Source organism: Peromyscus maniculatus, chromosome 13 (assembly GCF_049852395.1).
Source record: "Peromyscus maniculatus bairdii isolate BWxNUB_F1_BW_parent chromosome 13, HU_Pman_BW_mat_3.1, whole genome shotgun sequence".
NCBI classification, from domain to species: domain Eukaryota; kingdom Metazoa; phylum Chordata; class Mammalia; order Rodentia; family Cricetidae; genus Peromyscus; species Peromyscus maniculatus.
This window is the reverse complement of record NC_134864.1, coordinates 4,564,997-4,579,028: the sequence shown is the minus strand read 5'-3', so window position 1 is coordinate 4,579,028 and position 14,032 is coordinate 4,564,997. Positions and strand designations below refer to the sequence as shown.

Genomic DNA, 14,032 nt, shown 5'->3' with positions numbered 1-14,032 from the left:
GTGTCTTCTATATTGTGATAAGGAAGCTGCACAATAAAATCTCAACAATGCAGTTACATAAATAAAACCTGCACAATGATGACCTCAGTTGACATGCCAAAGTGGATGAGGGAAATCTCACAAGACCCCACCCCTAGATGAAGAGCTAAAGGCAATTAATGACTTCTGAGAGAAGGAGAATCAGTCTTCCTCTCTGATGAACCTCCTAATAGGTTACGCAACATGCTAAACACATACACACATATAAGCAACACCAAACTGACTCAACAGATGTATTTATATATTTATATGTACATAAATGTGAGTATATTCATGCACATATATACACATAAACATATGATTATGAATTTGATGAGTAGTGAGGAGACTCAGGAGAAGCTGGATGAGAAGGAGGGGAAATAATTTAAATACAATACTCATATGAAATTCTAAAAAAAAAATTTAAGAATTTAAGATTCATAAAGCATCTTCAAATCTCCTCGCTCCTGACTTTGGAACATAGTAAGCTCTAGATCAGTGGTTCTTAACTTGTGGGTCGATATCCCCATGGGGGTCACATATCAGATAGCCTGCATATCAGATATTCACATTATAATTCATAACAGTAGCAAAATTACAGCTATGAAGTAACAACAAAATAACTTTATGGTTGGGGTCACCACAATCTGAGGAACTGTGTTAAAGGGTCGCAACATTAGGAAGGCTGAGAACACTGCTTTAGACCATGCACATGAATCGCCGACACCTTAAGCCTTCTCATCTCACTGCCAGAAATCCCCACTGTAAGTGGTATGGTGCCCAGTGAACCACCCCAACCCCCAGCCATCTACTTCAAAGCCTAATGGGTGCCAAAGTCTTCTCAATAAGCCAGATTGCTCTGCAAAATCACTTCAATGCAAGAAACAGCTAAGGAAAAACAAGCTTTGAGAGGTCAGAGGACTAGAGAAAAATGTCTCATCAACAAACATGTACTCTTCTTTACTCTTCCAGGTCATACTTATGTGTTCCTTTCCAGAGAATAAAAGAGAAGTTAAATGTTGGCTTTGCTTATAGGAGCTGACAGCAAAAGTGTCTGGAGAGTCACTTTTTTTGTAATAGAGACACTCTATACTGATAAGATTTAACATTCAAATAACTGAGTACTATAAAATTCTAGTTAGTTAAAACTGTCACTCCAAAATCACCAACCCCACATCAAGGGAAAGGAGAGAGAGAAAGAGAGGGAGATTTTAGCCACTCAGCATGTTTTATAGTTCCTAGTTGCAAACAAATTTTAGATATTTTAAAACAGATATTCTGTTCAATTTCCACTCTCATGATGGCTGGCAGCTGTGGCCTACATTCTGCCAAACCTGACCCCACCCCACACTAGTCCCTATGGAACAGCTACCATGTTAGTCACAAAGAATTACAGCAGTTTGACCTTGTGATGAGATTCTAAGAGAAACAGATGACTAGTAAACAGAATGTGAACAACTCAAGTGTGACCCATCACCATTAATTGTTGCCTTCTGCAATGTATTTAAAGCACCATGATCTTATGAACCTCCCTCCAATGAAGAGAGCTGTTCAGAGGTCACCTTAACCCATTCTCATGTATCAAAACATCAGCAATGAAATGCCTCCTCAACAAGCAGCTATAATAATACTTTGGTGGCTCAGAAATTAAAGATTGGTCATACTGTGGTATTCCTGTCTCAAAGAACCAAGAAAAGAGGGAATGAGTAGAACCTGAGACTACCACTGGCTATTCCATCACTCTTCAGTCTTTGATTCACTCAGAAGACTATATCTACAGCTAAGTCTATTATTTTAAAGATACTTGACTTAGAAACTGCTCAATATTATCCACACAACTCAGCTCTTCACTTGGGTGCTAGAAGACTTGCCTTATCCATTAAAAAGAAGATCAGAAAGAATATCTAAATGAGGAGGGAAAAGGGAGATGAGGACAGAGGCAGTAACTGAATGATGAACATCCATTTAAAAAAAGGAATGTGGAAAAATCTAACTCAAAAAAGACAATGAGGACGGACAATCTAAGAATGTCATAATGGTCGGAGTATCCTCTGTTGGTGGAACAGATCCTTTTGGACCAGAAATAAATTCCACAGCTGGATAAAGGTGTCTCCCATGACAAGGCACATACAAATTACAGAGCTTCTTAGACCAATATAATCCAGGACAAAAACAACAACAAAAAGCTGATCCATTTTTCTTCTTTATCTCAACTCAAATAGAATAAAAAGATATTGTAATACTATCATTTATCTTAGTTTTCTTACAAGGTATTTGGTTTTATTTTCACTTTGTATTTTATTTTTGCCAAGAATTTCAAGATACTGGCAGGTAGACATATGTGACTCATTCCATACATTTGGGATCTGCCATAAGAAGACAAAAATATGCTTTCTATAGAAATTATAATGACTCCAAGTCAGGTTCCCTCAAAACAAAATATGCTTTTATACCTGATGATAAAGTCTTAGCCCACTAGCTTAGGTGGATGTTTTCACATGGCAAATAACACTAAGTAATCATTTTTAGAGTAAGAATAAACCTAACTAATTTAATCAAATCTCCTTTTTTTTCTCTCCAAAGGCCTTAGAATTCTGAAGTTATGATAAACAGGTGATATTTAATCAACTCTTCATATTACAAATAAGGAAATCTTTCTATTTCCTATGGTCAGGTCAGAGACTCTTTTCATACCCTCTTCTAACTTACATTCGAGCCCCAACATCCCATTCTCTAGTCTACTTGTAGGATTTTGGAGTTCTTAGAAGTTTGTTCTTGATATGGACATGAACTACACTTAGCCAGAAATCCACACTACTGAAATCTACTACTGTCCTTGTCAATTTCTTTCTACAACACCTCTGAAAACCAAAACTGACCAAAAGAGCCCCAAAACAAGAATGCAGTATTAATTCCAATATCCAAAACTACTTATATTCACCTACAAGTGGGCTTTGATGAACAGCTTTTACAGCCAATCTTCCAAAGAGGTAAATTTGGTAGCTTTTATTTTTCTGAAAGAATGTAACTACGCCATTAGATTCTAGATAAAAGAACAAATGAGGCATAAGAAAAAAAAAAAAAACAGTCCTAATACTTCATATCTCTGAATCTTTCTAAATAGAACATGATAGGAAAACACTTTCAAGTATGAAAACAACTGAGAACCTCTGAAACATCACTACACATTTTGCTTCTGCTTCCCAGCTTTCTTTAACAAACCAAACTGAGGCATACAGACACAACACTTGCAAAGCAAAGAATATGAATTTAATTTGTAGCAACCTCACCATGCTCCTCAGCCTTTCTCATCTGACAAGGAATTCTAGAGCCAAAGGAGTGAGCCCCTGAAATTGGCCCAAGCACCTAGATGGCACTCCTGCACTTCATGCAAGTCAAGGGACAGTGTTGCTAATAAAAACAACAACCCTGAGTACAGTGCCCCGACCTATAGGATACGATAGGCATAGATGCGGGCGCACGTGCAAGAACCTTCTGGACTGTAAGAACCAAGAGGAGACAAGGACTCAGGCTTGAGAAAGAAAGGGGGCAGGATGCAGGTGAACACTCTGTATTTCAGTCAGCCTGAAGCTCTGAGGAATATGAATTCTACACACAAACAAACATGGCTACATAGAGGCATATTTGTCATAAAATATACTTTTAAGATTATTTTTATTTATGTACATGTGAAGGTGCATATGCATGTGCATGTAGGTATTCACCAAGGCCAGGAAAAGGAGTCAGATCCCTTGGAGCTAGAGTTACAGGGGTTTGTGGGGTAACTGGCATGGGTGCTGGGATCCAAACGTCTGTCCTCTGGAAGAGCAGCAAGTGCTCTTACTTATGAGCAATCTCTTTGGCCCATGAAATACATTTTTGCTTAATGGATTATTAGTTTGATTTATAGATTTATATTTATTATTTTTAAATTAAGTATAGGGTGTGGTACTACTATGTGCACCTAACCATAGTGTTCACAAAGCCTAAGATTCCCTGGCACTAGAATTACAGGTGGTTGTGATGTGGTCACCAGGAACTGAACTCAGGGTCCTCTGCAAGAGGACCACAGGCTCTTTACTCCTGAGCCATCTCTCCAGCCCCTGATTCAAAACTTTTTATATATTTGAAACATGTGTCTCTTCTGTCCCTTAGAGGGGTTCTGTCCCTTCAAGAAGATTTAAACTTAGAGGAACTCAAGACTGGGCACTTACAAAAAATAAAAGCTAGCAATAAATTTTTCAAAATGCTACAGTCCTCCTTATCATTCCAGCCAGTGAGGGTGAACATCCATACACAGAGTAGACGAGAGGTTTCAACTCTGCTCAGTTCATAGATACCTTATGGAATGAATTCCTTACTCCATTAAGTGAGCTTTTCATGCTTAAAAATCACTGTTTTTCATACACCAGGAATGCTGATTTAATCAAACTCCTCCAATGGAATGCCACAACAACAATAAAAGTCACCCTTTCTAATGTGAGAAACGTTGCTTCTACAGAACCTATTGAGAGATGGCTAGTCTTGACTCTTAACATAGCACCTTCTTGTACATGCTCATTTTATGAGCAAACTCTAGAATTTAGTACCCATGTAACCACATTCTACTTCACAACAGAACTGTGCCCGAGATGAACTACCACCTCAAGGTTGTCACTTTCAAAGTACAAGTCAGAATATAAGTATGTTTGTCCAAGGAAGAGACTATGACTCAGAGAAAAGAATGTGAGATGTCAGAGATGCCTTTTCCCTAATGTAATAGCAAGCCTTGAGCTTGGAAGTAAATATGAGTCCTTGGTTTCTGGTGGGAAGGAGAAAAGGAACTGAGTAGAACTTGAGAACAGATGACAAGGTCACTATAGTAATAACAACAACAATACTAATAACAGAATTACCTATAAGAACATGGTAGTATTATTAAACTTGCCATTTAGCAAACAAAACATGTTAACTGAAGCATTTGTGTCATATTTCTCTCCTGTAAGTTCACCCCTATGGCCTCTTCCACTGTAAATAAAAAGTTATAGTTATCTATTACAACATCCTGGAAACATTAGGCCAGGAACTCAAGAACAGTGCTCACCCGGCTTTGCACACCCAAGGCTCCTTCTGCACGGACCTGCTGCTAACTACTTCTCAGTGTGAACCTACTGAATTAAACCAGAGAAGAAACAGCCCAAAACCAAAAAGGAAAGAGCCCGTCTGAAGGCCTGTCACCTGGATGAAGGTGAAGTGAGAAGCTGACAAAAAAGCATTACACACTATTTTTGGACAAATGTTCAGATTAGGTCATGAAGTAGAACGAAAGTAGATAGCATATTTGTTTAGGAAAGATTAACTTAAATCAGTGGAAAAACCTATAAATCCTTTTAAGCTATAAACCAAGAGCATCCAATTACATGAACTGGTGGTAGTCCGCCTGGGCCCAGCTGCTTTCTGCAGCCTCAGAACAAATACCACCCCTCTCATTTGGCATTCGATTTTAAGACTGGCAGAAGGGGTAGTGAACCAAAGGCAAATTTTATTTATTTAAATTTGAAGCAAATCTTTGCCTATTCTCGATTTTGTTTTACTGTTCTGCTTTTTAGTTAAAGTATATGATTTCAAGTTCAGAGCACATCTAAAATATTCAATATGACATTAAGTTTATTATAAAGTTAAAAACTTACCGGAGAAGGAATGAAGGCTTCATGAAACTTCTTTGGATTAATTCTCAATACACCCTTTAAAACAAAACAAAACAAAACCGTGAAAAATCTAACTCGCTGGATAGTTAGGCTTTTCCTCTGTATGCTGTTCTCTGATAAAAAAAAAATCTTAAACAATCTGATTCAGAAAACAAGTTAGATATATGAGAACGATGGGTTAAATGCATGAACACTGATTGGGGCTGGTGTGTTAAACACCGGCTTCAAACAATGAAAGCTCAGACTGACACCCTGCTGTGATGGGCAAAGCTTAAGACAGAACAGCACTTGGCAGACCAGGAAATGACAACTACTGTCTTCACATTAAACCTTGACTTGAATAAGGCTATCTGGAGACTAGGCCTCACATTGGCTGTCCTTTTGCTCTCATAGTTCCATGACCTTTGCACAATGGCACGTTTCTGCGGCAATTTTTCAAATTGGCTTCTAACTGGATACTTGGCCTCAAGGAACTGGATGCACATGTTTTACTATGGTCCCTCTGCAGAGCCGAATGAGTTAATAATTCAAAACGGCTCATAACCAGCTCTTAGTGCGAACGGCAATGCTAGCTCCACAGCTAGGCCGCCCAGTCCGCCTTCAACTTCAGATGACTCCAGCACCAAGTCAAGGTCTACTTCTGTTTATGTACAGGGGTGCAGCTGGGGGCAGTCCTCAACAGCAGCTCAGTGCTGTGGGTCTTTTCAGGAAACCATAACCTCCCTAGATTCCAGCTGCACTCACAGGCAGGCCACTGGGACACGTGGAAGGAAGAAGCTGTTTTCCTAACAACACGACTCAAAGGATAACTTGAGAAAGTGTTTAAATAACATTTCCCACTAAAATGAATGACTCAAGGGCACATAATTCACAAGATAGGTGAAGGCATAAAAGCAAATGGAAAATAATTTATTTCTTTCACTGGTGTTTAAATTACAAATTTCCATGCCATGGTACACATCTTAACACACCAGTTAGAATATCACAAATGATCACTCAGTCCTTAACAATTTGTCAAATAGTGATTATGGTCAAAACCCGAAACAGACCACATAGGGTGCTGAATAATAAAGCTTGGTCCCTTGAGAAAGAAAATGTGTGGAATGCTCTGAAGTTACAGCTACAACATACTTTCAGCCAGAACACCCTGAAAGGCTCAGGAGATGTATACAGTCCTAACAGAAAAGCCAAAGGAACAGGTAAGCCAGAGGGAAGGACACCAGAGGTGCAGTGTTAGCAGGAGCAGGCAAGGGGTCCAGCAGTCCCTCTTCCCCATCCTGCACAACTCTGCTTACGGATACAGAAGGAGAGCCAGGAGGTATGGCTGACAAGCTGAAGCAAATTCACTTCTAAAGCAATTGTTTCTTCCTGAAGTTCCCTTCAGGAAGAAAATTTAACAATTTTTTCTAAATACTCATACACTCAACAAATATTTTCTGACAACTACTTTGACAGGCACTATGTACCATGATGAGACTACAATAGGGAATAATGGACAGTCTGGGGGGGAAGCCTTCAGTGAACTGAAACAGGATTTTAAGCATTTCATTTTCCGACTTCAGACGCCCTTTTCTAACCTTTTTTTTTTTTTAATTCCTATTCTTTTATCATCTCCCTCTCAGTTCAGTGAAGGGTTAGCCTCTTACTTTGAGTGTGCCTTTAATTGCAGAACACTGAGAGAAGCCAAGGCTGGGCTCAGGGGGAAAGACACACATTATTCAGATCTGCATTTAGGCTCCACTTAAAAGAAAATATATTAAAAGTACCAGAAAGCTCTTGATTCTTGATTCTCTATCCCAAACCTCACAACAGATTAAAGCATAGAGCTTCAGATCTGCATTTGGAAATCTGACTTAAGAACTGGATGTCAGGAACAGACTCCAGAGAGAACAGATCACACGTAGAAACAGGCACCTCCAACCAGGTCCTCAGCAGACCAGAGTTGTTCCTATAGCCTGAAAGAAGGTAAGAGTAAAGCCTGTCAAGAAATAGTCTTCCAGTTCAAAGAATCATCCAGCAGAGGAAGTTTCACCCAAAGGAGGCCGAGGCCTGTATTTCTGTCTTTACAGAACTCACCCAATTCCCTATCTTTCCCTTTGTTCAAACTTTTCCAAGTCTGGAGCTTGACCAGTGATCAAGAAGATCATGTACTTCCCACCCTGTTCCGAATGCTCCTACAACTTCTTACCTGTTCAGAACCTGGCTCAGCTCTAATGTCATTGGTTCCTTTAGGTGCTGTCAAAGAGAATGTCTCAAGGATGGTGAAGACTGTTTTCCCATAATGGATTTAAAATTAGTTTGTTCCTATATTCTTTCTCGAAAACCCTTTTGACGTTCACGCCATAGACTTGGTACAGCTTCTACCTTCCTGATCGTGGCACCAATTCACTAGTGTTTTGACGAAAGTGCCACTGCCTTCCCTCCTATCCCAATCCCTATAAACATTCAGAAGCCATATCAATAACCAAACCACTCAAGCCACCTTTGTCTCCACTCACCCCAGCGACCATTTCCACTACTGTACCCTGCTATCAAATTACTTCAAACACAACAAGTCCAGTATCATCACCCTTTCCAGTTGGAGTCTTCTATAATTCCATCTCACTTACCATGGGAATTCCAAATAAAAGGCCAATTTCATAAGACCTCCATGCCATAGCCCATAAATCGATCTCCAAAGAATTGACCAACCACTATCCTTCTACTATGGTTACTTACCTCCTTGACTAGTAGTCTTTACTTGCCATTATCCCTTAGCTTCACAAAACCTTGGGCCTTGGGTCCCCATTTCCTCTTATACACAATCAAAAAAAGCCTATCTCTCAAGTGACCCCAACTATTTGTCTTCACCTTGCCTATACCCAAGGACCAGAATGCCACTGAAGAAAATTAACACACAAATGGTCTGATTAGTCTACCTTGGCAATCACAAATACATTTTAGCTGGCTTATAGTATTCCTGAAACACTTAAAACTAAGGAATTTCACACATAAAAATGTTTCCAGATTTTCTTGAAAAATAATCCTAAGACATACAACTGCAGATAGCTGTCTCCACTGGACAGCAACCACCTCAGCTGAATTACAGATGTTCCTCTGACAGTAATTAAAAACAATCTCAAATACTACTTATATGGGTAGAATATGGGCCATGAACTTTTAAGAGCTAATGAATTAATTTAAATTAAATTAGCTATGACCTAATTTAACTCCCACAACTATGATACAAATACTACTTTCTTCATTTGTTACAGATGAGGTGACTGAGCACTGAGCAGGTAAGTCTGGAGAGTCTGGTTCCAGAATCCAGGCTCCCAACTGCCTCTTGGCTACAGTCATCACCAGAGCCTCCTCACACATTTACACATCCCCCAAACCAGCACATTTCCAATTTGTCTTCCTTAGCTTGACTAACAACAGCAAGATCAGGCCTTCACCTGATGCACTCAGGTGCTTAGAAATCATCCTGGATTTCTCCCTCTGCCTCCCTATCCACATCTAATCCTCAGCATGTTGTGTCAGCTCTAGTCCACAGCCATCCACTTCTCTCCTCCTGGTCACCACCCTGTTCTCTCTCTCTTCATGTCTCCATATTTCTTAGCTAGTGGACTTCAAGGCCTTCTAAGTGAACTTCCAGCTTCCATTCAAGTCTACTCACCTCACAATAGCCAGAGACAGTTTTAACACATGAAACAGGCTGCGTTCTCCTACTTACTACCCTTTGGTGACTTCCCACTGTCCTCGGAATGAAATCCAAGTTCCTAACACAGTCTCGAACCCTAAATGACCTCGCTGCTGCCTAACTCACCCTTTGTGCCTTATGTCTCAAAAACATCAAGTCTTCGGCCTGCTGTCCTTCCGCTCACTGATCTCTCTATCTATATAATCTTTCTTGAAGGCTGAAAATGGCTGTCTCGTTCTTGCCCTTCAGGGCTCACCTACAGGATAATCTCACAGAAGTCTTCCATAACCACACTATGTACAGTGGCTTCTATCTATTCTCTCTCATCTTTCACTCTGAACAATGATCCAGCCTATAATTTCTGTCATTAATGTAGTTATTTTTGCCTACCTCCCCAGTGACTTTTCTAGTGCTCATTCCTGAATGCTTGACATTACCTAGGCTGTTAAGAAATGGTTCTTAAGTTCATCAATTTAGCTAATGTCTGCAGAGTTGAAGTTCTCCCTTTGTCCCTGGGATCCTAACTCTGAATGCCGCCTCTCTTCTTAAGCATTCCTTCCATCCTGTCACCTCTACTGCTCCCAACTTTAATACACACTCAAGCAGACCTCAATCTTTTCCCCTTTGTGTACGTGGGTGTTTTGACTGCATTTCAGTGCACCATGTGCATGCTGTGCCTTCAAAAGCCAAAAGAGGGCAGATCCTCTGAGTCTGGAATTACAGACTGTTGGAAGCCACTCTATGGGTGCTGGGATTGAACCTGGGTCCTCTGGAAGAGCAGCCAGTGCTCCTAACCACTGAGCCAACTCTCTAGCCCTTGACCTCAATCTTAACAAGGAGTGAAATTCCTAGAAATGAGACCGCCATGTCCTCTGTCTTCCTAGAATAGGGCTTTTCAGTAGTCCAACACAACATCTCACCAATATTCTATTCCAGAAAGAATCCTGACATCATGCCTCCAGTAGCTCTGGGGGCTAATTCTGGACTTCCACTAGTCAATGCATCATCTGGATTCTAAAAGACCCATTCTACCATCTCCCTGCCCGAGTCACTTTGGTTATCCCTTACTCTAGACCTCCTTCCAGGCATGGCCACCATGCTCTCATCTCTCACAGCATCTCCCATAACAACCAACCAATACTGTACCTAAGCACAGAGTAATAACACACTGACATGAGGACTGTTTATTAAGAAAACTACATGAACAGAATCATGTTTTATTGCAATTCATTTCCAAATACAGAAAAGAGGTTTCTTTGGTCACTGTGGTCTCCTCTTTCCTATAAAACAATGAGATCTCAAATTTTTGTCATGGCATTAACTAATACCTGTACCAATTTTTAAGTTCCCTACTATCAATAAAAGAATTTTCTTTTAATGGGGAAAAAGGAGGTCCTGATATATTTACATCTGAATACAAAAGTTGACAGATATTTCTAAGTATATCTGATAATGCTTAATTTTCTCCAATGGCATTAAAATATCACTTCTTGTCTAGCTTTTTACCTTACCCAGACAACTATACAGAAAGTTTGTATCCAAAAGCAGATGTACTCTGTTTCTCTGCCTATGAAAATCTTATTTACAATGTTGTATATTTCTCATGGTGACCTCATATCTGGAACCCATTCCTCATCCCATCTGCAGAGAACAACTGTTCTCATATGTGGGGGGTGGAGGGGGAGAAGGCCTCTGGCTATGGAGGCTTATGATGTCATAGGCCAGGAGGAATCACTTACAAACTCCTGGGAATATGAGCTGTTATATTGATCAGATCTTTTGTTTTGTGTTAATGCCAGCAAAAAGTCACTTCAAATGCAAAAATTAAAAGGAAGCAAAAACTAATACTATTACAGAACACTGTTTTAACCGTATCTCATAAAGGTGTACATCTATAATCAAAATCCTAAGCTATTTATCTTTCAAGTTCTAACAACTGAAGTTCTCTTCACTATTCTTCAAAAGGTAGTCTCTTGATCTTTATTCAGCCAGTAAAATATATACATACATACATATATATTTTTTTTCAAAGTAAGTTTATTAAGCTTCAGCCAAGTCCTATGCACTAGGCTAACCTGTAGAATATGCATGACCATACCACTAAGGAAAAGAACAGGCTATTTGGGGAAACATAAAAGCCAAACAAAGGTAATAGTTTCAACATGTAGACAACAAAACTGACTTCATGAAGGCTGTAACCAACTCAGCTTAGAGAAATGAGGGGGACATTTAAGCACAGACTGACCATGGACTGGCAGGGCAAGCATGATCACCACACTTAGTGGGAGGAAGAAACCAGAACAGCGAGGGCAAAGTCTAGGTGGAGTCCTACATTCAATTTCACTTTTGTTTGTTTGGTTGTTGTTGCCGGTGGTGGTGGTGGTGGTGGTGGTTTAGATTTTGTTTTGTGAAACAGGATCTCACTATGGAACTTGCTATATAGATCAGGCTAACCTCAAACTCACAAAAATCTGCCTGCTTCTGCTTCCCAAGTCCTGAAGCATCAGAAGCTACTACACCAAGCAAGCACAGGTTTTAGAGGGAAATCTACAAGTCCAAGATAATGAGAATGTAGCACATCCATGGAAGGGGTGACAGGAGCCAGCAATGAGAAAGACACACCAAGACCTCACATAGGAACAAGGAGAGTCAGGACACTTGCAGGGAAAGTGAAGTATATGGATGCCAAACCATGAAAAGCAAGCAAATACATTAATGAAGGAACAAGTATCTAAATGTGGTTTCTCCTCTCCTAAGAGAGACTTTTCAAAGACCTCCAGAAGAAAAAAGCCAATGGTATTCCTAAATCAAAAAGTCCAATTGATTTGTGAAAAACTAGTAATGTCTACATCAATTATATGTGCTATGGACCACAGGTAATTATGGAAAGGAGATAAATCCAGAGAAACTGATATCTATTGTTTGAATGAATCTTCAGCCCAAAACACAATTGAATTTGAGCTTTCAGAATGAGAAAATATGGGACTCAGTCAACATTTTTGTGTCTTCCTTGTGTATGTGTGTGCAGGCCAGCAGTCAACATTGAGTGTCTTCCTTGATAACTCTCCACCTGGCTTTTCAAGAACAGTCTTTGAATAAACTTGAAGCTGGCAGGTAGCCAGCAAGTCCCAGGTACACACCACTCCTCCCAGCTTTCATAGGAGTGCTAGGGATCCAACTCAGGTCCTCATGTTTGTGAGGTAAGCATCTCCCCAGACCTCACTCAATAATTTTAAGAGAGTCAGGTACCACATGACAGTATTCCTATCCAAGAATTATAAAACAGGCTTAATTCAAAGAAGGCATGCTTTGGCCTGGCTTCCTTTTCCAGTCTTGTTACCTACTGGCTGCCTTGGATGTTGTGCCCAAGGAAACCTAAGCTGCCTTGTCCCACAGTTTCACAAGCTTCCCTGTAGCACTCTCCTAACAGGAAGTGTTCCTGGCTCAAAGATGGATGTTCAATGAACATCTGCTCAGCCATACCAATGAACAGCCTGTGGACAGATTAGGCAAACTACAAAGCATTCAATAAACACTGTTTACCGTTTCCTCTACAAGTTTACCCATTTTTCTCAGTCATTCAGTACTCATGTGCTTCAGGCACACGAACAATTCAATGTTTGGTTTAGTCCAACCCCACTTCCCACTTCTGTCTCAGCAGCTCACACTGGTTATTTCATTTGGAAAGCTCACTTTCTTATATTTATTTGCTCAACTGCACCAATCCCCAAGCATGGCTCACATAGCTCTCTCCCAATAAAATTCCTAGGCAATACTGACATTAGCTACAAAGGCTCTCTCTTCTCACATCTCAGGTTTGCCTACAAGAATCTCGTGGTACTTACCGCTCGACACATACTGCAGGTTTAAGAAGCAAAAACCCTGCACCATGTGAAAGTACCCAGCATAGAACAGGGAAAAGTTTAATATACAAGACTGCTGCCATCCCGTATTTTCAGGGGATAAACAGCCTGTAGGTTTAAGCACCTGGATAAGTGTTCCCCTCTTCAAGCCTTCCGAAACATCCTCCTTGGACATGTAGGTTTCAAATATGCTCTTTTTCTTCCCTCGCATGGACTTGTTCTTTGACTTTTTGTCACCTGGTGAAGCACCAACACCATGCAGGCCAGCCACAGAGGACATACCTGGAAACATGAGGCACCAATCAGCCCTGTGCTCAGTTAACCAGCTCCCCATTTCTTTTAACTGAAGCTTTATGCCTTCGCTACTCTTGTTGTTGCTCCTGTTATCTATAAAGGCCAGCAAGAGAATGAACCTTTCCAGTGATGATTTCAAACAGTCACAAAAAGGAAAGAATGGGTAAGACCGCAGAAATAAAACGGACTTTATTAAATAAATAAAGAAGACCTTAGTTCTAACTGAGCACTGCTCTGTGCATGAACAAAATCTGAACAATGGGTCTGGTGTGCTTTACTATGTCTAGATACAACCCCTTTAAAAAAAGGAAATGTTGAAAGACTATCCCATTTCTGGAGGAAACGAAATGACTGTACAACAATCAACTGAAACAAGACCATCTAATTCTAGGATAAATAACACCAGAGAATATTTAACAGTTCATTAAAAGAATCAGTCTTCCTCAATACAAAGAATTCCCTCCATCTCCACACCCAGTCCATTTATA

General features: G+C 40.1%; 1 protein-coding gene across 7 annotated transcripts in view; it reads right to left on the bottom strand.

Annotated features, from left to right (window-relative positions):
- Dis3l2 (DIS3 like 3'-5' exoribonuclease 2) overlaps positions 1–14,032 on the bottom strand; it is a 322,923-nt gene that overhangs the window by 269,045 nt on the left and 39,846 nt on the right. For all 7 annotated transcript variants that reach the window (XM_006984206.4, XM_016002732.3, XM_076549508.1 and 4 more), the window contains 2 exons: positions 13,375–13,532; positions 5,688–5,741 (listed from right to left, as the gene is read on the bottom strand). In XM_006984206.4, the coding sequence (XP_006984268.1) occupies positions 5,688–5,741; positions 13,375–13,532 (212 nt within the window). The remainder of the gene's footprint in view (positions 1–5,687; positions 5,742–13,374; positions 13,533–14,032) is intronic.